Source organism: Diceros bicornis, chromosome 18 (genome assembly GCF_020826845.1).
Source record: "Diceros bicornis minor isolate mBicDic1 chromosome 18, mDicBic1.mat.cur, whole genome shotgun sequence".
NCBI lineage: Eukaryota > Metazoa > Chordata > Mammalia > Perissodactyla > Rhinocerotidae > Diceros > Diceros bicornis.
This window is the reverse complement of record NC_080757.1, coordinates 36,216,968-36,243,075: the sequence shown is the minus strand read 5'-3', so window position 1 is coordinate 36,243,075 and position 26,108 is coordinate 36,216,968. Positions and strand designations below refer to the sequence as shown.

The following is a 26,108-nucleotide window of genomic DNA, read 5'->3' as shown; positions in this document are numbered from 1 at the left end:
TAGCCAACACACTCTTGAAGAAGAGCAAAGATGGAGAACTTCTAGGATCAGATATTAAGACAGTGTGCAAGGATAGACCAGTAGAACAAAAAAGAGAGCCCCCAAACAGATTCACACATATATGGCTACTTGATTTTTTGACACAGATGATACTGCTGTGCTATACTGGGAAAATGATAGTCTTTTCAACAAATGGTGCTGGATCAATTGGACATTCATGTGGAAAAAAAGTTATTTTGATTCCTGCTTCACAACATACCAAAAATAAATTCCAGATACATTTAGATCTAAATATAAAAGGTAAAACAACCAGAAGAAAACATAGAATATCTTCATGACTTTGGGGTAGGCAAAGACTTCTTAAACAGGAGACAAAAGTACTAATCATAAAGGAAAAAAGCTTGATAAATTATCCTCCATTAAAATGAAGAACGTCTGTTTATCAAAAGTCACCATTAAGAAAGTAAAAGGCAGGCTACAGAGTTGGAGAAGATATTTGCAATACAAAAGACTTGTATCCAGCATATATAAAGAGCTCTGACAAATCAATAGGAATAAGATGGACAACCCAATAGAAAATGGGCAAGAGACTTGAACAGGCACTTCACAAATAAGGCTTTCCAAAATGGCCTGTAAACATATGGGAGGGTGCTCGATATCATCAATCACCAAGGAAATGCAAAAACCACGATGAGCTGAAATGAAAAAGACTGATGCTACTAAATATTGGCAGGGATGCGAAGCACGTAGCACTTTCATACCCAGCTGGTGGGAGTGTAAGCTGGAAAGACCGCTTTGGAAAACTTTATGGCAGCATCAACTAAAGCTGAACATATTCAGCCCCTTTGGCCCAGCAGTGCCACATCTGGGTGTGATCCAGCAGAAAAGCAGACATTATGCTCCAAAAGACATGCACAAGAATGTTCACCACAACACTACTGTCAGCAGCCCCAAACAAAAAAAACACAGGTCCATCGGCAGAAGAGATAAATAAAGGGTGGTACATTCAGATAATGGCATACCACGCAGCAATGTGAAGGAAGAAACTACAGCCACAAGAAACAACACAGACGAAGCTCACAAGCTTAACGTTCAGCTAAAAAAGCCAGACATGAAACATCACATACTATATGATTCTGTTGATCGCAAGTTCAAAAACAGGCAAAACTAACCTATGGTGGTAGAAGTCAGGATGGCGGTTACCCTGGGGGAAAGCAGAGATTCAGAGGAGGCATGAGGGGGTTGGGGGATGCTGGAAATATTCTATTTCTCCATCTGGGTTCTGATTACACAGGTGTGCTCCTTTTGTGAAAAGCCACCGACTTTTCTATCTGTTACACTTCCATAAAACATTCACGTTACCATAAAATAAAATGGTCGTCCAGAGAGACTCATGAACTTGCCCAGAGTCACACAGCTCTTAGACAGGCACTTAAAAGTCCTAGGTTGTTATTCTTACTTTTTTCCTCCCTCTGTAAGGCCCTGGGCAAGTCATTTTCTCTTCTGGGGCTCAGTTTCCACCTCTATGTGAAGTGAGAAGGAAAAAAATCACGTTTGTTATTGTAAGAGCTCGCAGCAGAATTCCTCTGAGGGAGAGAGCTCTGCCTGGGGAAATACTTTGCTGGGCTCTCTCTGGACATGAAAACAAGGCTCCCAGCTAATGGCCTGGGAGCACTCTGGGTTTCAGGAGAGAGTTCTTGAAGAGAGGTGTCGGGTGGGGGACAGGGAGAGACAGAGAGACAGAGAGAGACTGAGAACCAACAAGATAAGGAGATGTGGAGCAGCCGTGAGAGGGGAGAGCGGCTGCGGTGCCTGAAGGCCCGTGTGTCTGACATTCGGGGATGCATGGAAAAGTCGGCCTCCTCCCTCCTCCATCACCCCCACCACCCAGGAATGCCCCCACCCTCACTGCCTTGGTAAAGAGTATTTAGGGAGAAACTAAAGGGAGAGGGAGGCTGCATTCCACACCTGGGCTGACAAAGTGCAGAGCAGACAGCCCACAGGTGACAGGCAGAGAGAACATGGAGAATTCTGCAAAAGCCAGAAATCAGAGGGAGAGGGAAGCACCCAGGACCCTCAGGGTGGGGGCTCAACCTTAAAATCACAGGATGGTTTGTTTTTGGGTTTTTTTCCTGAGCCTGGTGTTCACATCTCTCTCTCCCCCTTTGTTTTTTTTGCTGGGAAAGATTCTTTGCCAATCTTCCTCTCTTTTTTTTTCCCCCTCCCCAAAGCCCCAGTACATAGTCATATACTCTAGTTGGAAGTATTTCTAGTTCTTCTGTGTGAGCCATTGCCACAGCAGGGCTACTGACAGATGAGTTGTGTAGGTCCACGCCCAGGAACCGAACCCGGGCCACCAAAGCAGAGTGCGAACTTTAACCATTGGGCTGTCAGGGTTGGCTCTCCAGGATGATTTTCAATGTCAGAGGGGAAGGATGGGCTGGGAGTTTGGAGCACCCAAGGTCCCCGGGTGACTGACCCGTGGGTTGCATGTAAAGCGAGCGGGAGATTAGATGTGGTGCAGGGCCTGCCCCGCTCAGTGAGCTTCCCTGGAGCCCCTTCCTGCTCTGGGGCAGGGCTGCCGAAGTCAGCCCCTCTCAGCCAGCATGACACAGACACGCGGAGAACGTCAGTGGCCAAAGGCTGAGATGGCTGGAGGAGGCCGTGGAGATTCACCTCACTGACATTCAGAGGCTTGAAGGAGAGACCCCCTTCCCAACCCCCCACCCAGGCCTGTCCTTGGGTGGAAGGACTCTGACCCCCAAAAAACAAGGGGTTAAATGCAGGCTGCAGGCCCCAAGGAGAGAGTCGGCCAGCCCTGAGGAGCTGGGAACAAGTGACCTGCTGACTTCAAATTAGGGGTCAGCTCGAGGGAGCCGAGACTGAGGACAGGGTCTTCAGCTGCCCCTGGCCAGTGGGGGAGAAGGACGGTACCCGCAATATCTCATCTGCCTCTCACGATTTGGAAACTCCAATCCTCTACACTCTTTGCTCGTGCTGCTTCCCCATGGGTCTGGTTTCTATGGAGGCGCGTCGTGCAGGACGTCACTTATCATGGAGCTGTCACCAGCATGACCTCAGCTGATCAGCAGGAAAACCACGGGAGGCAGTGTTTTACTGTCTCTATTGCACAGACGAGGCTCCAAGAGGCTCCGTCACATACCCGAGGTGCACAGCTGGGAAGGCACGGGGATGAGGGTGTTTGGCAGTTGGGGGCCGTGGAGAAGAGGCAGCATCCTCGTGAGTTGGCAGTGGGGCAAGGAGCAGGCTTTGCTTCTCTGATTAAGGAGGCTCCAGGTCAGTGTGGGGGGAGGAGGGAGCAGGGGTGGCCATAGCCCCCAAGAGAGACAAGACCCTCCTCATCAAGGCCTATCTCCAAATGCCACCTCCTCCAGCAAGCCTTCCCAGATGCCTTCATCAGAGGCTATCCCCACCTTCATCCCCATCCCCCCAACCTTCCAGAATACAGACCACACCAGTCCCCAAACCCAAGTGGGGGGCTTGCTCTGCCTGTCTCCCCACCTAACGTTGACTGACATCTGAGCAGCAGGGATGGGGGTTCCTCTGGGTCTCCCCAAGGTGCCCAATGTGGGCTCTGTGTGGGGTAGATGCTCACCAGCACTTTCCCAGTCAACCAGAGAGGGGTCAGCTCCACCTGGAAGACGTCCTGAGGGAGGGAGCCCTGGAGCTCGGGAGAAGCAGGAGAACCTTCCAGAGGCTGGGGGAGAAGGGGAAAAGCAGAGAGCTGGGGAGCGGTGCTCAGATCGATGAGAACCACACTTCCCACCACACACCTGATTCTAGGGTGGACCTGCCCTCCCTGTCCTGGCTGGGAACCTCCAAAAGGTGTGGAAGGACCAGCCCGTTCCCCTGACCAGTCCCAGCCAGGGGAGCCCAGGTCTGGGGGAGGAGAGGCTGTGACTGGGCAGAGGGCCCCTCCTTCGCTGGAGCCCTTTTTCCAGCAGGCCTGGAGTCTCTCAGGCCGACAGCCCCTCCCACATTGGTCATGAGGCAGAATGGGGGCTCCCTAGGGGCAGATGGGGCAGCTTCCCCCACTTTCCTCAGGGCCATTTGCTGGGAAAGGGCGGCCTTGGGGGAAAAGGGAGCAGGTGTTTACCTGGTCGAGAGAGGCTTGGCTGAGATTCAAGTCTGGCTACTTAAAACACACCAAGAGGGAGAGAGATGCTGTTTGTTCCTAGGTTGCTAGGAACCTCCCAGGGCACAGGTGGGGACTGGAAGGGACAGAGAGGGCTGAGGGTTCTGGGCCCTAACACTTCAGGAGGATCCACAACCACTTCTGGCCTAGCCCCCCTCCTCCCACCAAACCTCCTTTAGGTGGGCGGCACCTGGATTCCTGTCCCAGCCTGTCTGTGCAGAGATGAGAGATGAGGAGAGAGGGGGCGGAGAGACAGAGGGAGACAGGACAAGGAGGCAGAAGTGGGGTGATGGAGGCAGAGGAAGGGAAAAGGGAGAAGGCTCCAGAAGGGTCTTGGGCAGGGGCTCTGGGAGTGGAGCAAGGCTGCCCCATTGTTCCGGCCCAGAGGGAGTTTGCTGCACAGGGCTGGCCCTGTACACTGCCCAGAAACCGTATCTTAACTTTCTGGGGGCCCGCCCCAGCCTCTCCTTGTGTGATGTGACGGTGTGCTCTGGGAGGTGGCTGCTTGTGGGCGACAGGCCCAGGGCAGCACCCCCACCCGTCAAGCTCTTTGATTATTTTTTCCTGTCAGCTCTGCCTCCAGGGACTGCCTTCCGCCCAGGATGTAAGGCAGGCAGCAGCTTGTCAGACCCAGCCTGGCCCTGGGGGAGCCCCCGCTCCTGGGGGGCTAGATGATCTGAGCCAGGGAGACGAGAGAGACTGCTCCCATTCCCACCCTGGGAGCCCGGGAGGCCCCCTCGCTGCCTCCAATTTCCCAACCTCTCTGCTTTGGGAAGCAGCCAGATTCCTGCCAGGCGGGTGGGCTGTGGGAGGGATCAGCAGGCAGCTACTGTTCTGCATCTCCCATCCCCCACGCAGGGTGAGCCAGGCTCCTGCCTCCTCCAGCTTCCCCTCCCTGTGTCCAGGGCCTGCTTGCCCGGGTGAGACAGGAGTAATGGACACAGCCAGGGCCTGACCCAAGGGCCTTGGCTCTGGGCCCAGCACTAGGAATACTGTCCGTAAATATTTGGGGAGTGAATGGTGCCCGTCCCTCCCCACACAACCAACTCGTTCCCGTAGCCACAGAAGGCTTGTGGGAGAAGGAAGCCATGGTGTTCCATCCTCTGCCTCCGAGCTGGGATCAGCATCAAAGATCTTGGGGTACAGCCTGCTGGGCCCTCGACCAGGTCTGGCCACAGACAGGAACACCGTCTTCATTACCCAGGGCAGCACCACTTCAGCCAGCCCCCTGCCTCGAGGCTGGCCAGTGTCAGCTGCAGCCCAGGGACTCCAAGCCTTCTCCCTTGGGTACAGAATCCCTTGCTGGTGGATGTTCTTTCTGAAATCCAGCTTCAGGGGCCCCTGTACTCGTATTGAGATGGAAAGGAACCCTGTCCGACCTTTGGAAAGTTAACTGTGGTCCTCACCCTGCTCTCCTGTGCCCCCTCCTGGAGAGCTGTCTGCTTGCTGTCACCTTGTCTGGAAGGGCTCAGCCCTGGGTAGATGCTCCGAAACTCCTTCAGTGTCCCCTTCCCTGCCCTACCGGGAGCCTAGAGGGGGACACACAGTCCTCGACTTTCCCCCTCTCCCGTGGCCTCAGATTGAGCCAACAAGGATATCTTCGGAAGGAAGTCTCTGGACAGTTCCCACACCAGGCAGCTGGGAATTTGAGGTGGCCACAAGCCTCCTGCTACAGGTGCTCCCTGCCCTACTCCTGGGGCCTTGGAGAGGATGGGGGGCAGGAAAGCTGGAGTCTGGGCTGGGAGGAAGGCAGTCGTTTGTGCTTTTCCAATCTTGCTCCCTTGTCAACAACTTGATATCCAACCTCATTTCATGAAACTTCCTTGTCCCACTGTCTTATTGTGCAATCTTGGGCAAGTTATTGCAATTCTCCAGAGCTCGGTTTCCTCATCTGTAAAATGGGAGTAATAATAGTACCTACTTCATAGGATTGTTTTAAGGATCAGATTAGATAACGCATGCAGGGCACTTAGCACGGGATAGAGTCTACAGTAAATACTCAATAAATGTTAACCATTATGACTAAGACTTTTAAGACTGAAAGGCCAAGTTCCCCAAGTTCTCTCAGCCCTGAGCTCTGGGGGTGCTTCTCATGGCCGAGGGGAAGGAAGGCTGTGTAGGAAATAATGTACTCGGGACCGGACAGACCCCTGCTCCAACCTGCCTGGCCCTAATCAGGCCAACCTGCTCCCACACACTGTTGCCCTCCCCACTGAGTTCTCATGAGTCCCCGGATCTGGTGCCTTCCCCCCACCCCCTCCAGCCTTGCCAGGCTGGTGCCCATCCTGCTTCCAGGAAGAGGGACATAAACACGGCTGGGATGGATAAGAGCCCCCAGCATCCTCTCCAGAAGCACCAGTGTGGTCAGGGCTCCTGTCTGGGTCTGTGAGGGTCTGGGAATTCCTAGGGCTTGGATTAGGGAGCCAAGGGTATTCGGAAGCACCCCCCCGAACCAGGAGCTGAAGAGAGAGGGGGCAGAGTGGTCCCCCAAAGGCCATGTTCAGACTCCTGCCACCCCTGCCTGCACACCTAGTAGGTGTGAAGTGGTGTCTCATTGTGGTTTTGATTTGCATTTCCCTGATGACTAATGACGTTGAGCATCTTTTTAAGTACTTATTGGCCATTTGCATATCTTCTTTGGAGAAAGGTCTATTCAAATGCTTTTTAACCACCTTGCTGGCACCAAGCCACTAGGCTGTCCTCCCCGCTTCCATTCTCCCCACCCAGCCTGTCCTCCCTCAGTGCAGCTCTAGCCAGGTTCCTCCCTTGCTTAAACCTTCACTGGCTCCCCACTGCCTGCGGCCAAACTTGCCAAACTGTGTCCTGTGGAAAGCGTCTTGTGAGAGGGTCCCCTGAAGTTGGTTCCATGGTCAAGCTACGGTCAAAGTTTTGGGAAATGCCGCATACTCTAACCCACTCTGGGAGTTTGCCAGTGTGTGTTGGCCCGGAGCAGCGCCGAGGCCAGCAATCCCCTCCTTAACCCAACATTTCCCAGATGGACTTGATGATAGATTCAGACCCCTCCTTGTATTTTCTTTTTACAGCTTTATTGAGCTATAACTCACATAGCATACAACTCACTCATTTAAAGTGTACAAGTCAATGGTTTTTAGTATATTCACAGAATTGTGCAACCATCACTACAATCAATTTTGGAACATTTTCATCATCCCAAAAAGAAACTCCAAACCCTTTATTTATTTATCTATTTATTTATTTTTTGTGAGGATACCAGCCCTATGCTAACATCTGCCAATCTTCCTCTTTTTTTTTTTGCTAAGGGAGACTGGCCCTGGGCTAACATCCGTGCCCATCTTCTTCCACTTTATATGGGACGCCGCCACAGCACGGCTTGACAAGCAGTGCGTCGGTGCGGGCCCAGGATCCGAACCGGCGAACCCCGGGCCGCCACAGCGGAGCGCGCGCACTTAACCGCTTGCGCCACCGGGCCAGCCCCACCCAAACCCTTTAGCTATCACTCCCAACCTGCCCCCCTCATTCCTCCCTCTTAACTCTAGGCAGCTACTAATCTACTTTCCGTCTCTATATTTTTGCCTGTTCTGGACACTTCATATAAACAGAATCATACTATATGCAGCCTCTTGTGACTTGCTTCTTTTACGCAGCAAGATGTTTTCAAGGCTCATCCATATTGTAACATGTATCAGTACTTCGTTCCTTTATCTGGCCAAATAATAGTCCATTGTGTGGATAAACTACATTTTGTTTATCCATTCATCAGTTGATGGACATTTGGATTGGTTTTACTTTGGAGCTGTTATGAATAATGCTGCTATGAACATTCATGTACGAGTTTTGTGTGGACATATGTTTTTATTTCTTTTGGGTATATACCTTGGAATGGAATTGCTGGGCCGAATGATAACTCTATGTTTAATTGTTTAAGGAAATTCCAGACTATTTTTCAAAGCATTTGCGTTATTTTACACTCCCACCAGCAGTGCATGAGGGCTCCAATTTTTCCACATCTTTGCCAACCCTTATCTGACTTTTTAGTTCTAGCCATCCTTGTGGGTGTGAAGTGGTATCTCATTGTGGTTTTGATTTGCATTTCCCTTATGATAAGCGATGCTGAACATTTTTCACGTGCTTGTTGGCCATTTGTACATTTTCTTTGGAGAAATATCTATTCAGAGCCTTTGCCCATTTTTAAACTGAGTTATTTGTCTTTTTATTATTGAGTTGTAAGCGTTCTTTACATATTCTAGATACAGATCCCTTATCATATATATGATTTACAAATATTTTATTGCATTCTACGGGTTATCTTTTTGCTTTCTTGAAAGTGTCCTTTGAAGCACAAAAGTGTTAAATTTTGATGAAGTTCAGTGTCTTAATCCATTTGGGCTGCTGTAACAAAATACCACACACTGGGTAGCTTATAAACAACAGAAACTTACGTCGCACAGTTCTGGAGGCTAAAGTCCAAGATGAGCGTGTCAGTATAGGCAGGTGAAGGCCCTCTTATGGGTGGCAGATTTCTTGTTGTGCCCTCACATGACGGAAGGGGCTAGGGAGTTTGTGGGACTTCTTTTATGAGGACGCTAATTCCAATCACGAGTGCCTTGCCCTCAGGGCCTAAGAACCTCCCAGAGGCCTCCCCTCCTAAAACCATTATCTTGGATTAGGATTTCAACATATGAATTTTGGGGGGACACAAACATTCAGACCGTAGCATTTAGTTTATCTATTTTTTCTTTTGTTGCTGGTGCATTGGGTGTTTTGTCTAAGAATACATTGCGCAATCCAGGACCACAAAGAATTACCGCTATGTTTTCTTCTACGAGTTTTATAGGTTGAGCTTTCGTGTTTAGGTCTTTGATCCATTTTGAGTTAATTTTTGTATATGATCTGATTTTGTATATGATCCAACTTCATTCAGACACGTGGATATCCAGTCCTCCTCCCCAGCCCCCATCACCTTGTATGTTTACAAAACATAGCAGCATCTCATGGAACTCTGGTGCTCCATGGAATACCAATTCGGAAATGCCAACCTACAAGATCAGGTCCGAGTTTCCTAGCCTGGCAAAGGCCTCTCACCATCTGCCTGAAACTTGCGTTTTCCCAATTTATCTGGACTGGCCTCTTGCTGTTCCTTAGACTTGCACTGGGTTTTCCTGCCTCTGTGTCTTAGAACATGCTCCTCTGATGCTTCCTCCCACCCCTACCCTGCCCCACCCCCCACACACACAGAAGCACGCACACACACCACCTATCTTTGCCTGATGAAATTTACTCATCCTCTAAGAGATACTAATAGCCCTAAAAGCATAAATAATAGGACATTTATTGGGCACTTGCTATGTACCAGACATTTTCCTAAGCACCTTATTTGTATAAACTCGTTTAATTCTTACACTAGCTCTGTGAGGTATGTATTCCTATTACCCCCATTTACAGATGAGGAAATCAACAGTTAAGGAACTTGCCCAAAACAGTTAGCAAGTGATGGAGGGAAAATTTGAACCCAGGCCATCTGACCCCAGAGTCCCTGCTCTTAACAAATCACCACCCTCCCAACAACCTTTGCTTATCACCACCACTCTGCCCACCTCTTCACTGGTACCAAAATATATTTACTGAGCTCTACTATGTATTTCACTGAAATAACAAGTTAGCAAGTGAGTAAAAGAATTAATAGAACTGCATTGTCAGAGCTGGAAGGGACCCAAGCGGCAGTGTACACTCCAGGACAACATCTTTATCTGATGGATGGGGAGGCTCTGCGACTCTTCCCGCCTCACGGGTGGGGCAGAGACAGTGTCAGGGCGTTTCGACTCCTACCCAGCAGTTTCGACAGCACGCCTTACTGCGCCTCCATCCAACACACGTTTATTAAGTCCCCTCTCTGGGCCAGGCCCCAATCTGAGCTCCGTCTGAGGCAAGGAGAACGAGACCCAGGGACCCTGTCCTGTCTCTCTCCCCAGGTACAAGGAGGCTTCGGCCTGGCGGGGCTCCTTCTGAGCTTCAAGACCCTCCTGGTTCCTCCCCTGTGCAGGGACATCCCCTGGGCTCCGGTCCAGCTTTCTCTGTTCCCTTGGAGAGAGCGCCAGGAATGGGAGGCAGCAGGCGGCCAGGGGCACAGGGCGGGCCGGGAGGAAGGGCCCTGAGTCCAGTTCATTTCCTGGCATCCTTGTTTGCCGTGTGCCCCTGGCTTCTGGTGGCTGTTTCCGGCCCGCCCACAGCCTCCCTGGCTGAGTGGGCAGCTGGCCTGGAACTGGAATTCTCCCGCCATCCTCAGTTTCAGATGCCTCTCAGCTGTGCCCTCCCCTCCTACCCCAACAGACCCAGATGGGAAGCCCGCTCCCCCACCAGCTGCGGGGCGTAGGGCATGTCACTTTGCCAGTCTAGCCCTTTGTTTCCTCTTCTGAAAAAAGGGATAATGGGACTGACCTCACAGGCTTGTTGTGAAGAATAAAGGTCATGGTATACGTAAAGGGCCTGGCACAATGAGACTCCCAATAAAAACTGTTATCCCTTTTCTCAGCCAGCTCTCCCCATTTTCCTCCTCCAAGAAGTCTTCCAGGATGCCCACTTTCCGCTATCTCCCCATCCCTGTGTCGGGTTCCCAGTCTGAACCTTGGGGAAGGCCAACTGGGTCCTTCTGTGATGGGGACTCTATGATGGGGTTCCTCAGGTGCTGATACCTCCACTAGCTCTTGGGTGTCCATTTCCCTGACATACACTCACTCACGTCCCACGGTGAATGGGGCCCAAGGGACCCACAGGGAGACTTCTGAGTTTTTCAATGGACCAGATTCAATTTGATACACATCATTGACCTCCATTCCAAGCAGAGCACTGTAGTAAGAGCTCTTGGCAGGGTGGAGAGAGAGGGGGTCAGAGGTTGCTTTTTCTGGAGGACAGGGCTGTTGGGGGAGAGATAGCCACTGCCACCCCCACCCCATCTGAATAAAAAATAACATTTATTGAGCTATTACTACGTGGCAGGCATTGTGCAAATTCTCATTTAGTCTCTGGAATGACTCTATGATTAGAGTGCAATTTTTAACTCAATTTTACAGATAGAGAAACTGAGGCACAGAGAGCTTAAGCCACTTTGCTCAAGCTAAAAAGTGACATCTGGCCTAATGTGACAAATGCTCTATTGGAGGGAAAAACAGGATTATGCTGGGGCAGAAAGCATCTGTTGAGACCCAGGGAGCCTGGGAAGATGGTGGGTTTCAGCTGGCCTTGAAGGAAGGGGAGCTGTCCATGGGCTGGAGGAAGCTGGAGCTTCCTCCTTTGCTTGCAGGCAAAGGCCTCGAGAAAGGGGTGAGCAGGCATCTGGGGGATGAAGATCCGCTTGGCGGGCTGGGGCTGTGTGGGCAGAATGTGAGTGTGGAGGGCAAGGGCCAAAGATAAGCAAGGTGGTCATGAAGGACCTCAAGCCCTGGGCCGAGGAGCTGGGCTTTGGGTTTGTTTCTGCAAGGCATACAAGGTTGGACTTTGAATGAGGTCAGATCGGAGGGGAATAAGAAGGCCTCCTGAGTGACAATTGTCTAAGGGAAGAGAAGGGAAGGGTACAGTGTACGGCCCGATGCCAGGTGTTCCCCATGTATGATCTCAGTTAACCTCCCGACAGCCCCCAGAGTTGGGCATGACCATGACCTCTTTGCAAATAAACTGAGGCTCAGAGGTGACCAGAGGTGAGTTAGAGGCTAATGTGCATTGGGCTGGGGGACCCCACTGTCTGGGGTGAGCCAGGGCCCAACTATGTATGCACACTGGTGGCAAAGGTGGGTGTACAGTGCTCTGAGGTCTTCTAAGGCTGTCTGTGAGTGCAGAGAGGAGGGTAGGCATGGAATGAAGTGGGGCCCCTGGGGTTGCAACTGGGGTCACCAAAAGAGCTAGAACAACAAGGGGGTTGGAAGGAAGAAAAGGCAGAGCTCAGGGGCTGGAGCCCAGGGCCAGATGGTGAGAGGCCTGTGGGAACAGGGGCCCCAGGCGGATATCTTGGGTGAGCCTGCTGTGGGCCCAGCCTGACGGCGTGGAGCCAGGCTGGCATGGCCTGATCGTCACCAAATCCAAGGCTGGCTTTCCTGGGGAAAGACCGCTAAGAATTTCCCTCTGCTGGTGGGTTTGGGGTGCACCACCTTGGGGTCCCTCCTAGGCTATCGCCATCCCTGTTCTGGGGCCTGGGGCAGATTGCCAGCCAGTCCTGCACCTCCACCTCGGAGACCTAGAGGTCCCACAGACTCACTGGCTGTCCTTGCTGCTGACTTCTCCCATGTGCCCTGCATCGCACAGCCACCAGCTCCTGCCCATGTCCCTTGCCCAAATCTCTCTCATCTACACCTCTAGTTTAAGGCAGACCCTCACTCCTTCTCATTTCCATCCCCGTATCGGCCCCCAATGGGTCTCCTTGACTCCTAACCAGAGGAAGCTTTTGAATCCACAAAGGCAGTCAGCTCACTCCCGGAGGTGGGGCGGGGGGAGGGGGTTGGGGAGTGAACCCATAAGCTCCCTTCAGTTCCAAGCCAGCAAGCTGGAGTCCAAACTCCCGGCCCAAGTGCTTTCCTGAGCATGTCCCTTCTAGCCAGCTGTGCTTGGGATCACTGCCCCACCGCCCTGCCTATTGCATCTCACTGCCCCCTTGTGCCTTCCAATGCATCTGGCTGGCCTCCCCCAATCCCCACCCCGAGTTCCCTTCTTAGCAGTCGAGGTGGGCCGTGCCCTCACTCTGCCTAGGATCTACGCCTGTCAGGGGCCTTGCCCAGAGCAGTTCTGCCACTGAGGGAACGGCCTTGACATCTCCCAAGTGCCATCAGACTCCTCCCCTCAGAGGAGTCCCTGATGCCCAGGAAAAGGTGGGGATGGGACCCCCAGAGGGAAAAGACCAAGACCCTGGGGGATAATTTTACAGGAAGGTGAAATCTCCTTCATCGTTGCCCCCATCACGATAACAGTTCCCGTCTGGAACCTCTGCCCACCCCACCCACCCCCACTAAGTTACTCTTTGTCCCAGCTCTTCTCCCCTCCAGCACCCTTTCCCTCCCTCCCCCGCCGCATTCATGGCTGCCTGAGTCATTTACACCCTAGGGCCCTGGTTTCTGTGGGCGATGCCGTAACATCCTGCCCCATCCCTGCCAGGGAGCACACGTGATACCCTGCCAGGTAGGGGTCCCTGCATCTTAATAGGAAGTTTCAGGGGAGGGTTGCCAATGGTGAGAACTTCGGTGATCAGGGCTGGAAAGGAGAGGGCCATTATGAGGAAGGGCAACTTCTGCTGCCTCCCAGGTCAAATTCCAGAAGGACGCCCTGCCTTGCACAGCAGACTCGGGGTCCTGAGAGCAGGCTTGTGTCTCCCTGCATTGTAGTTTAACTCCTTAGCTGGCGGAAACTTGCAAGCAGATTTCAAATCGGCAGCGGTAACTGGCTCCATTGCTTTTCTTGCCGCTGGCTGCTCAGGGGTGAGGGGCTGGAGAGGCCGGCACAGGGGCAAGAGGTGGTAGGAGGCTAAAACCTGTGTTACTCAGGGCCTGGCCGTCCAGAGCGGGCGGGGAGGAGGAAGTGAGTCAGTAGGGACAGCGATTCATGCCTCAGAATTCTGACTTTCCTTTTCAAGCCACTGAGCCAAGACGTTTGTCCCAACAGGATCCCGTGGTGGGGGAGGGGCCGGGAGCAAGAGGATATTTATGAGACAGAGCTGGCCTCTCACTCCCCTCAACTGAGCTCCCTTTTTTACGGCCACAAAGAGTATGTGGCCGGCTGAATTCAGCTGGACACTCGGTGGTTGAAGACCCACTGTGTGTGAGAGACTGGCACGGGTGCTGGAAATATGGGTGTAATCAACGGTGAGTTAGCAAGCCCCTCCTGGGTCCCAGTTCTGTTAGTTTTGAACAAACCTGTGAGTCTGGTATGTTAATGTCCAATTTATAGTGAGAAACTGAGGCTAAGAGAGGTGAAAGGACTTGTCCGAGGTCACAGCCCTGCCAGTCTATAATCACACTACAAGTCCAGGCTACAAGTCAGTGCAAGGCCTAGAAGATTCAAGAGTGGCTACGTGTATGCATGCACACGCAGAGGTGCAGGGGGCAGGAGTGAAGGAAGAAAACTCGTGAAAGATTTCAAAGAACAAGTGGATATTTTCCAAGCAGACAAGGGGGTAAAGGGCATTCCAGGCAGAGGGACCAGCATGTGCAAAGGTCAAGTGGCATGGACTGGGCCCAGTGTGTCCATGTAATCCTGCTGGGGACGAGGCACTGAGGCAGAGGCTGTTACAGGGAGCAGGCTGTGGGGACGAGGGGGAGATGCTGAGCCGGTTCTGGACACTCGGAATCTGAGAAGCCTGAGGTCGGCCAGCTGGAGGTGGCTGGTGAGAGTTGGACATCAAGGCTGGAGTGTGGAGGAGCTTAGGCGGGTGTCCCCAGCGTGTAGGAGAATGCTAGTGCACAGGGGATGGTCTGGGGAGACAGAGGGATGAGGACCGTGAATAGAAGCCCAGGGTGGGCTGAGGAGTCTCACCAAGGGGGCGAGGGTGCTGGGAAGGAACAGTCAGGAAGGAGGGCCAGGAGAGGGTGCAGAGGAGTTTAAATGCAGAGGGCAGTCCACAGGGTCACTGCTGCTGCCCTAGAAAGGTCGGGGGCAAAGAACCAAAGACAGCTTTTGGGTCTGCCCATCAGAGGAGGCTGGTGCCCAAGGAGAGAAGGCTTCAGTGAGACGGAGGGGGCTGAAGCCAGGTTGGGGAGCTGGAAGGGGCCACAATAACGCAAGGGAAGGATCCTTACTCCAGGGACAACAGACAGGTGACTCCACTCAGCAGATGTGACTTCTAAGCTGTGGTGTCCTGGAAGACGACTGGGGTGGACGGGAGGTGGTGGGTGCCTCGTGGAGGTACTCACACCCTTGCACCTTGGGCATCTCAGTATTTTCAGCTGTAAAGTGGGGGATGTCTCCACTTCATAGGGTTACTAGAAGATAACATACGTAGAAGGCCAGGCACACAGCAGGTGCTCAACAAATGTTGCTCCCTTTCCACATTCAGATGTACATAAAACATTCAGAGACACGTCGTCACACAGGCAAAAGCGTGAACGCATGCACAAACCCACGTTCCAATCCACATACATGTGGGAGCTCTCCGAGGACAACCACACATGGCCCTCCACCCCTAGTGGAGTCTTTAGGGAGTTAGTAGGGGTGGGGGGCGTAGATGAAGCCCCCTACCTGTCCAGATTTCCCACCTGAGCACAGAACCCTGCCGGTAAAAAGGAATCTCCCCAGGAAATAGCAAGGGCCCTGGGGATTGGGGACTCAGCTCAGCTGGGGCTACCACATGGGCCCCCATGGCCTCTCAACCTTGAAGGGGCCACCTTGGCATGAGATCGAGAATGCTGTAGAGCCCACCAGAGCCCTAATCTCCCAGCCAGGAGGGCAGGGCATGTGCAGCAAGGCCAGGCCATGGGTGGCAGCAAAGGGATCATGAGAGGGTTGGAGGAACTAGAAAGATGGGGGTGGGGTGGGGTTGGCTGGTAGGGAAGTTTCCTGATGTTTGGGGCCTGCCTCCTCTGCTCTTTCCCTCTCCCACCCCTGGCATGCCCCACCACACCTGTACCTGAAGTCCAAGGCAAATCAGTGCCCTGGGTCCTTCTCACTCACCCTCTCCCTCCCTCCCTCTGCCCCTGTCTCTGATCAGCCCGCCTCGCTGCTTGCTCAAATTATTGTACCCAAAATGTTCTAACGCCCCTCCTGCGGCCCCACAAGCACCAGCCCTAAAATACAATGCAATGTGGGATTAGGCTGTTTAAACTTGAGAGCTTTCAGATTGTGAGGCCAGGAGGAAACCCCGGCTTCCCGAGGATGCGCTGGGTCATCTTTGACACCCCCAGGGGTTCTCAGCCCTGTGCTGGTACAAAGCAGGTTGTCAATGAATGCTTGAGGCTGACAGGTTCTGAGCCAGGGAAGTTGCCTGGACCAGGCGCCTGCCTTGCCAGCCCCATATCTGGGTCACAGGAGAAAGGAAATCTGATAAACCCATTCATGCTTCACCACTCCCCCCCCCCGCCCTCCTCCCTCCCTCTTCAGTCATTTGCATTTTCAATTCAAGTCAGAGATAGAGACCCAAGTCTCGCTTCAATAGCAGAGCTTTGATCCACTTAGTTAAACAAATATTAGGAGCCTTGGGACGCAGGGATGCTGGTTGAGGAAGAATGAGGGATTTCCTCCAGCCCTTTCATTTCACAGATGGGGAAGCTGAGGTCTGGAGGAGGAAAGTAACTTGCCCAGGATGAGAGGGCAGAACATAGCCTGCATTCGCCCCCCTGGCACCGCAATTCCACTCCATCGCTCTCTCTCCAGCCGCTGCCTGTGCGCGTCACGTTCACACCTGACCTTCCCGTGAGAAGTGAGTGAGCAAGTGGTGCGGCCTGGGGCTCGGGGACAGCGAGATGGGGCACGTGCCGGAGGAGACAGGCAGAGGAAGGCTGGTGCAAATACATAGAAGGTGCCTTTACAGAATATTTGACGTTGTCGTTGTCGCGACTGGGAAAACTTCACCTCAAACTCAGCCCTGACTCTTCTGCTTTCCTCTCTCCCAAGGCTTCCTCTCCCTAGTCCTTTCCTTCTCCCTCGTCCAGATACTCCTCCTCCAAGGAGCCTTCCTGACCCCGCAGCAGAACCCACAGTTTGCATGTTGTCGTGGTCATCTGTGGTTTGGTTCAGTGTCAAGGCTGATGACACCACACACATACCAAGAGGGTCTGAAAAGGTTTATTATTTACATAATCGAGGTCTCTAGCGGAGCAGGGCCGGCCTCTCAAGCAGGTCCGAAATGGCTTGAGAGAGCAAGGAAAGGAGGTTGCCTGGGGTTTTATTGTGGTTAGGGAGTGAGGTCGGGGTGCGTACTTGTGCGGGAAGGGGTTTACATGGTTTGAATCTCCCAGGGACGCCAAAGGAGGAAGCCCAGCACCCAGGCTTTCCTGTCGGCTTGTCCAGGTGGCAGGCACAAGGGGAAGAGGGAGAGGTGACAGCTTCAAAGCTGTCAGCTGTCAAACATCAAAAAACGGACTCAGACTCCTCATCACACATGTTATTCACATGCCCTTGTTTCTCTCTCCGTGTCTACATTTCTAGGCAGGTCCCTTCTGCATCGGGAAGAGTTGACATGACAAAGTCAACTGAGGGATGAGATGAGGATGTGGATGATAATGTCACTGAAACCAGAGGATTTCGAACCTTTGACATGAACTTGGGATTTCTCTTCCTGCATCTCTCCAGCCCAGAGACCCTTCAGTCTCCATGTCTCCCTCCACCCCCCTTCCATCTCCCCCAGGTTTGAAACTCCCCCACATTCCTTAGCTTGGGTCCTCCCCCTACCAGGCACCCCTGCTCCCGCGCCCACATTCCCTCTGGACACTCCCCTGGAGTGGAAAAACCATCCCTCATCCCTTTCCTGCTCCCAGCCCCGGGATCGGACATGCTGGTCATTCCTGTTTGGGATGGCCATAGAGATAACGCCTGACATGGAGCCCATCTGTCATCACAGGACTCTCAAAGCTATTTCAGGCGGGACCCTTGCCCACAGTGTGTCCACTGTGGCCCCTGAGCTCCCGGCACTGGCTGTCTCCCTTTCTTCTGGAACAAGGTGGAGGACCCAGCAGCCGCCAGAAGGAGAGCAAGGTGACCATTCAACTTCCATCCAGATCAGCTTCCTGTTCCTTGACCTCAGACATCTCCTAACCCCTGGATGCTCTGAGCCACAAGGTGGGCCATGGAGAGAGGCTGGGTGGCTCTGGAGTCACAGTTTGGGGACAAATGCTGTTGTAAAGGCAGATAGCAATGAGTGTCCTCTCCCCAAACACCACAGAGAACGCTGTTATCGCAGCTGGTTTTGTTTAGTTATGTCTAGTTGTCTCACCAACATCTGCCTAGAGTTTCTCTCTTAAAGACACAGCTGTGGTCAGTGGCTTCCAGTCCTAGCTCTGCCTCCTGTGAGCTGCGTGACCTTGGACATCCAGGTTCCCTCATAAGTCAAATGGGGATGATAATCCTGACCTCACAGGGAGGCCGGGAGGATGAAATGAGAGTCTGCACGTGAAATGATTCATAAGCTGTAAAATTTGGCTCAAGTCCCTTCCCAGGCTCTGAATCTAATTTTGTACGCCTAATTCTTTGTTCTTTTCCTTAACAAGGGCTCCAAATTGTACAAGTTTCAGGCCTCACCAAACCTAGATCTGCGCTGAGTATTGCACAAATGTTAATTATTAGCATAAGTGGTCAAGAAGGGCCCTAGATGGGGGCTGGCCCAGTGGCGTAGCAGTTAAATTCACGCGTTCAGCTTCGGCGGCCTGGAGTTCACCGGTTCGGATCCTGGGCGCAGACCTACTCACCGCTTATCAAGCCATGCTGAGGCGTCTTCTATGTCCCACATAGAAGAGCTACAACTCTACAACTATGTACTGGGGCTTTGGGGAGAAAAAAGAAAAAAGAGGAGGATTGGCAATAGATGTTAGCACAAGGCCAATCTTCCTCAAAAAAAAAGAAAAAAGAAGAAGAAGGGCCCTGGGGTCAGATAACACAGGATTAAAATCCGAGCTGTGTGGCTTTCACCAAGTTGCTTAACCTCCCTGAGCTTCAGTTTTCTCATCTTAAAACAGAGATAACACTTCAAAGATTGTTATAAGGATTTAACTTAATATATTTGTAAAGCACTTAGCATAGTTGCTGCTGCATAAGCACTTACTAAATGGTAGTTTTCTTCTTCTTATAAACTCTCAGAGATAGGAGCTCAAAACTGAACTCCAAGGGAGTAAACGCTGAGGGCTGAACTGCTGGACCTAAATAAGAAAGCTCCTTCAGCCTAGAGAAAAGGGGAAATGAGTCTTTGTGCTACAATAAGGGAAACTTGAGGTAAAGTAAGTACATAGTGACCTCTTGAAGGTCCCTTTCAGTTCTTGTCTTCTGCGGATAACCAGAACTTTGGGCCCCGCCCACCTTTCTCCACCTGGTGCCACCGACTACACACCTGCGGGGGCTGCCGTCACCGCCCTGTCTCCAAACACTCAGTCTGAGCCTGAGTGGGAGGAGGGGACCTTTGAAATTTTGCTGTGCTGGGCCCGGAAGGCAAGAGTGGAGAAGAAATGGGTCCAGTCTGGGCCCAGCTCCCTGGCCAGGCAGTGCACTCTGAGAAGCGACTCATTTCCACATCAACAGATACCAGAAGGCACAGACCTTTGGGAAAACCGGTGTCTTGTTGCTAATTACAATTAGCGATGCTTGATTACTACCACTGCTAAATATCAGCCTGGCTTTGCTGAGGGACCATTCCCAGCTTGGATCAGAGTGGGTTGGGGCGGGTGGTCAAGAGAAAGAAATCTCGACAAGGGCAGTGAAGGGGCCGACCGCGAGGAAGAACGCCCAGAGATGGCCAGCCGCCTCTCAGGGACTCACAGCGCGGCAGAGGCGAGTCAGGCATTCTAGCCAGCGGCGCGCGGGTGTAGGTCCTAGATGCGCCAACGGCGGGGCTCTCCGGCGCGGCCGGCAGAAGTGGCCGCGCCTGGAACGGCCTTTCCAGCAGCAGTAGCAGCCGCAGCAAAGCGGCCGGACAAATCCCACCCACGGCCCCGCCCGTCCAATCCATCTTGCTCGAGAGGCAACGCTTCTGGGGAGAAGCAAGGGGCGGGGAGGGGAAATCCAAGCCTTTTGGGGCTCCCGGCAGGTGTTTGGGGGGGAGGGCGGAGTCGGGTTAGGGAGGATGAGGAGGGAGGGGCAGTGCTGCCCCTTTAAGAGGCGGCGGCGGAGCCGGGACCTTTTCTCTTTCCCCGGAAGGAAAGCGGAGCTTGGGCTGGGCGCGCAAGGTGGGGAGGTGCGGGTCTGGGCGTGGGGAGGCGGGGCGCGCGGGGGGGGACCCCTCTCTCGCGTCCTCCTTGCGGTCTACCGGTCCGCCTGCTGAGATCCGCCGCCGAGCCCGGATCGAAGGCGACAGTGAGGCCAAGGGGGCGCGGCCGGGACGAGCTGGGGTGCAGGGTGCCCCGGGCGGAGGGGCGGTGACCCTGCAGCAGGGCAGGCGGGAGAATAGACCGCGGACCTCCAAGGGGGGGATCTGAGAGCGCAGACCCGGAGCGGACGTGAAGCTGACTAGGGCTAGGGGCTAAAAACGGATCAGCGCGGCGGGGCTCAAAGACGCGGCCGGCCCGTGTGTTCTGCGGGGGCGCGGGGAGCAGGTGAACAGGTCCTCATTCCCAGCTCCACGCCCTCACGCGTTCTTGCCCGGGTCCCCGCTCCCGCCCGCAGCCATGGGCCCCGGCCCCCGCCACGGCTCCCGCGTGCAGCACCCGATGCTCTGCGCGCTCGCCTTGATGGTGGCCGCCGGCGGCCGCGTCACCTCCGCCTTCAACCTGGACACCCGATTCCTGGTGGTGAAGGAGGCCGGGAACCCCGGCAGCCTCTTTGGCTACTCGGTCGCCCTCCATCGGCAGACGGAGCGGCAGCAGCGCTACCTGTAAGTGTGGCTGGCGGGGGTGGGGTGGGAGACAGAGAGGGTATGTGTGCAGGGTGCGGATCCGGAGCTGAGTCGCAGCCCCGGGCCCGCTGGCTTCCAGGCCCGCGGGCCGCCGGCTCTTGTGAGCGAGGATTAAGGGGGCGGGGACCCGGGCAGCCCTCTTGCTGCCGAGGCTTGGCGGGAAGTGGAGGGATTGGGTGTGGGATGGTGGGCAGTAATCACTGGCAAGTGCTGACCCGGGCAGTACCTGTCTAGACGCAGCCTCTCAGCTCTTTAAACCTCTCTTGAGAGCAGAAGTGGGGTCGCCGTTTCCTGAGCCCCCTCCCATTCTGTGAACCCAGTGCCTACCAAACCCCTCTTCTCTCCGAGCTGGGAGCTGGAGAAAACTGTAAGATAAACACCTAGTGGGTCCACCTTCCCCCTTTCCTGGGGAGAACCTATAGGCATATGCATTTAGCCCACCCCTGCCTTTACACCTTGAATTTAGTCTGCGGCCATGCCAGCCACACCCCATGCAGAGCCAGACTGGAGGGCCTTCTCAGCTGCTTGGCGGTTGAGGGTGAAGTGATGGGCAAGTCCCCGTGTTTGGAGCTGTCCAGGCGCCCCCTCTGACCCCTGGAGGATGAGGGAGTAGAAGAGAGAGGAGGGGCTTTCCCAACTCCTGCCCCAGCAGCCCCCAGCAGTGCAGCCCTCCCACTAGTCATCTTCCCTGCATTCCACAGATTCATGTTGAATCTTCGACCCTGAGTGTGTTTGTTTTGGTTTGAAGAGGGAAATGGTGTTTTGTTCTGTTCTCCTTCCCCAACAGCTGCAAGAAGGAAGGGGAAGAGCTAGGCACAGGAGGAGAGGGGAAGGAGATTGCATCCAGCTGCTGTGTCCCTGCCCCCCTGCCCCATACACACTCATGCCCAGAGGGGCATGTCCAGGTTTCAGAGGTTTCTCTGCTAGGGGCTCAGTGTGCTGAGGTTGGCAGTTGGGGGAAGAGGGCAGCTGGGGGAGGTGAGGCTGCCCCAGGAGGGAAGGTGGTTAGGACAGGTTAGGCAGGCTCCATCTACCTCTTTGGACTGAGTGAACTACCAGACATCAACCCCCACCTGGTGTCTAACCCTGCCTAGCAAGAGGACGTGGTCAGATAAATGGTGTGTTGAAACCTTTCCCAACTCTGGCTGGGGCCTGCAGAAACTTGAGGAAGCTTGGAATGTCCAAAGTCCAAACTCTGCCCCAGCCTTGGCCCCTGCTCCGCTGGCCCAGCCCCTGCCCAGTCTACCTACCTACTTGGCCTCAGTTCCATCTAGCTTCCGCAGAGGCTAGGGCCACCACACTCTTGCCAGCCTGACCCATCAGCTGGCGTCTGGCCTTGGTCAACCCTGCATCTTTTGGAGACCCTAGGTGACCACCAGCACAAGTTTCTATACTGGTGCTCTTTCTGCCCCATTCCAGAAAAAGATCTTCAGATTTTCAGTGCTGAATCTGCATGATATAAGGCAACATAGTGTAAAGAGATCAGAAAAGCAGAGTAAATACTGGAAAGCTGGTGTAAATAATGGATTCTGCAAGCCCCCCGCTCCCCGCCTTTGCTATGTGACCTTGAGCGAGATATTTCCTTTCTCTTGGCCAGTTTTCTCCAAAGGGTTAGACCTGGATCTATATGCTCCTTCCCACCTCTGGTGGCCTATGAGAGGCAACTTGGCATCGTGGAGAGAGAAGAGGCTCCAGAGTCCCATTGCTAGTCTCCCATCTTGGATCTGTCACTAATACTTGCGTCTTAATTGCCTCACATGTCGGGGAGTGCAACACGCCTTCTTCATGTGGCGGCAGTGGGGCTTGAATAAGTAATGTGTGTAAAATGCTCTGCATGTGCCTACTTCTCCAAGGAGCAGCTGAGGGCTCTGGTGCTAAAGCCAGGACCTGGATCCACTCTCGCTACCCATGGGCCTCCCCCAAGATGGCTGAGCAGAGGAGTTCTACTTTTCTTCCTGGGCAGCTAGAGATGGCATTAGGCCTGCTAAGAGCCCAGAGGGTTCTAAAACTACTGAACCTCAGAGAGGCAGGTAGTTCTAGATAGAGTTCTGGGTCATTCTCTTGGGTATCATCAGTCTTTCCCAGGGATGGTTCTATATCTTATCTCCTCATCTCACTGAATCCTGCCCCTTGGCCCTTTGGGAGAGCCAGCTGGGCCAGCTGGGCTTAGCTGCAGCCAGCTGTGTAGCCAGATGTGAACAGCTGCCTGAGTACACAGCTCGGGGGAACCAGCAAGTCAAGTTGTGGTCTTATATTCTGTTAGCCTCAAAGTCTCTCTGGAAAAGGTAGAGGGTTCATGGTGCTGAACAAACTCTGAGCCTGGAGTTCACAGAAGGTTGTCAGGAGATGCAGGGCCCCCTGAAACTACATGCAAAATCTTGTTTGTTTGTGTATTGTTCTGGGGGAGAGGGGAGGAGAGCATAGCTTTCATCATATTGTCAAAGAAGGCCTTATTCCAGAAATGGTTAAAAACCCAGGTGTGGACCCTCTTTGTTCCCCATCCCCTACATCTCTGGACTGGGGTTCCCTGCCCACAATATCGGAGGCTCACTCTAACCCAGGCCCCAATTTCCCGGTCTTTATAAGTGAGGGGTGAGGAGCAGGGCAGAGGACCAAGGTGCTTTGGGGTTCTTGATGAGATGCATGAGGACCCCTGGGGAAGAGAGGGACTGTTTCTCTGGGAGATGGTCACCGACCCCCCGGCCCCCAGCACCTGCTCTGTCATTCCCTCCTGGGACTTCAGGTATCCTGGTCTGGCCTGACCTTGTGGGCTATGGGAGACACCTCTGGGGCACCCCCATCCCCTTCACCCTTACCTGGAAATGAGGGTGTCTGGAAGCCTGGGGCGGAGGTGGCTGCGGCTCCTGGAAGATGAGGTCATATCTGAGGTAGGCAGGAACCAGGCTTACCTGCTGTGCTCTCCTAAAACATGTTTCCCTGGGCAGGGCAGGCGCCTGGCAGCCTCCAAGGCTCGTGCCAGAGGAAATGGGCATAGCAGTTGTGGCTGCAGGCGGAAGGCCTGCATGTGTAGTGTCCTTTTCCTCTGGCTCTCTCCAATGACCAGTCCAGGCCAAGGAGCTTTAAGTTGGGCAGGAGGTAGGAGAAGCCTGATCTTGTAGAAAAAGAAGTAAAAGGGACTTGCTCAGAACTAAACAAAGGGGGAAGAGGATGTCCATTGCAGTAAGAGGGATTGAGGTTAGATAACATGAAGAACACCCTAAGGGATCAAATATGAAAAAAATACTAAGGAGCCAGGGAGAGGGAGAAGAAATAAGAAAAACAGCCTTTTTCTTTTGTATCGCAAGCTTGGGCCAAGGCCTCTTTCTCTCGCCCTCTCTCATTCTCTCGCTTCCTCCAGCTTGTTGCTCTGCTTCTAGGGCTGAGTCACCAAGGGGAGAGGGGGCTGGGTGGGCAGCGTGAGAAGTAGGGAGGACGGAGAGGGCTGCAGTTTCAGCTACCACAGGAGCAGCCTCTGGGGAGATGGCTAGTTTGGGCAGCAGGATTGGCACAGAGCTAGGATCCAGGCATCTGAGAGGGGCCCCCACCAGCACCCCGAGTCTCAGAGCTGGAGCGGCCCCTCCCCAACCTGCTTCCCAGCCTGAGGTGGGGGAGTAAGGCATGGGGGCCCGCTGGCCTGAGCACTGGGCCCTCTGGGCCCAACCAAGTTAACTGAAATCTTCCCGCTGGAGCCACCCCAGCACCTCCCTGAGGAGTCTGGGAAGTTGAATCTTACAGGCTGTTTCTCTGAGCATTAACCCACCCCAGGGGGCCTCTTCTCTTTGGGGTGAGCCAACCTGGTGCCCTGACACCCCTGGCCCCCATTCCCACCCTCCTCCGACTACTGCTTTCTACTTGGCTGTTCCATTAGCTTTGAACTGCCCCGGGAAGAGGGATGGGGCAGGGGTGAGGAAGTACTTTTCTGGAACTTGGAGCTCAGGGGGCTCCCCAGAGGCCAGGAGGGGCTGTTTGGCTGGAGGCAAAAGAGAGGATGAAGAGGCAGCTGTTGAGAGTCCTTGAAAGGTCATTTCACCCATCCCCCTACCTCCCAGAGGGGTTCCCTACCCGCCCCCAGCCCAGCTTCAAGAGCTAGGCAAAGTATCCCACCTAGCCTCCCCATTCTGACTGCTGCTAGGAGGGTGGGCTCCGTGGTGGTCTGGGAGGGGTCAGCTTTTGGACTGTCTGATCTGGACCAGACCCAATGGCAGAGAGCAGATGTGCTCATCTGCATATCAATTTACATTGCATTGGAATACCAGTGAGGTCTCTCTCACCCTCTGGATTCCCCCACACCTGGCTGTGGCTGGAAGCTGGACCTGGCTCTCTGCACACCCGCCTTCCCCCATCCACTCGCAGTCCTCTGGCTGTGGACCCATTGGATCCCGGGCTGGGAGCCAGAGGGCCTTAAAGGGCCTCTGAGCAGGCCAAGTAGGAGCTAAAAATACTCCAGAGGGGTTGGTGGGGGCTCCCTGTGGAATCTCTGGGGAGGGAGGGGCCTGGGATGTGGGGCTGGGATTAGGGCACTGGCCCTGCCTCCCCATCCATCAGTGGGTATGTGTGGTGCGAGGGCCGAGAGAGTATAGATGCTAAGGGGATTTATTTCAATCCAGTTGTGACTCATGCCCAGCTCTGCCTGTTCGGTAGTTACCCCAGGAGGCTAGGAGGAAGGATCCTTCAGCCAACTCCCTCTGAGATGAGGGACCTGGGAGGGCACGGCCACCTCTTGCCCTGACAACTTGGGCAGGGCAGCAACACCTCCATTGCGCTGTGCGCCCTGGAATGCAACCTGGGCTCCCCAGAGACCCCTCGCCCACTGAGGCCTGGACCTACCCCTTCAAGGCATTGTAGCCAACGCCCAGCCTCCACCTCCAGCCAAATCTGAGCTCCCACCCTAGAATGACTCTACCTGCCAGTGCCCCACCCCCACCTTAGTGATCCCCTGGTATACTTAGGCCATAGAAGTGCTACTTATGTCCCATCATCTGCTCCCTCTGAACACTGAACTAGTCTGCTATTTGCCCTCTGCTGCAGGTTCCCTAACTTGGTGGGGCAGAAATTCCTGGGTGCCTGGAGAGAGGCCTGGGAGTGTGCTAGGGCCAGTTGTGGTGCTACAAGAAATCAGAACAACAGTGCTCACGTTGGCCATGGCTTCATAGTCAGAAAGGCCTTTTGAAGAATGAAGCCATTTGTTCCCCTACCAGCTCCAGAGGCTGGCAGGACCGCTGCTGTCCCCATTTTACAGATGAGGCATTCACAGCTCAGAGAGAGAAAGGCAATTGCCCTTTTAGGCAGAACAAACCCTATAACCAGGCGCTTAGGCTTACCTGTCAGGCGCACCAGGGACGGACATCCACCGGTGGTCAGGCAGCGGACTCACCAAGCACCCTCCCCAGCCCAGACAGAGGGTGACTAACCGGCCTGGCTGCCACACTGGCCCCCTGCCAGCCTTCCTGCTGGCACTCCTAGCAC

General features: G+C 54.0%; 1 protein-coding gene across 1 annotated transcript in view; it reads left to right on the top strand.

Annotated features, from left to right (window-relative positions):
• The first annotated feature begins 20,094 nt into the window (after positions 1 to 20,094).
• The window catches only part of ITGA3 (integrin subunit alpha 3), a 28,392-nt gene continuing 22,378 nt past the window's right edge, over positions 20,095 to 26,108 (top strand). Inside the window, exon 1 of the mRNA XM_058560689.1 lies at positions 20,095 to 20,621. Within this exon, the coding sequence (XP_058416672.1) occupies positions 20,416 to 20,621 (206 nt within the window). The 5' untranslated portion in view covers positions 20,095 to 20,415. The remainder of the gene's footprint in view (positions 20,622 to 26,108) is intronic.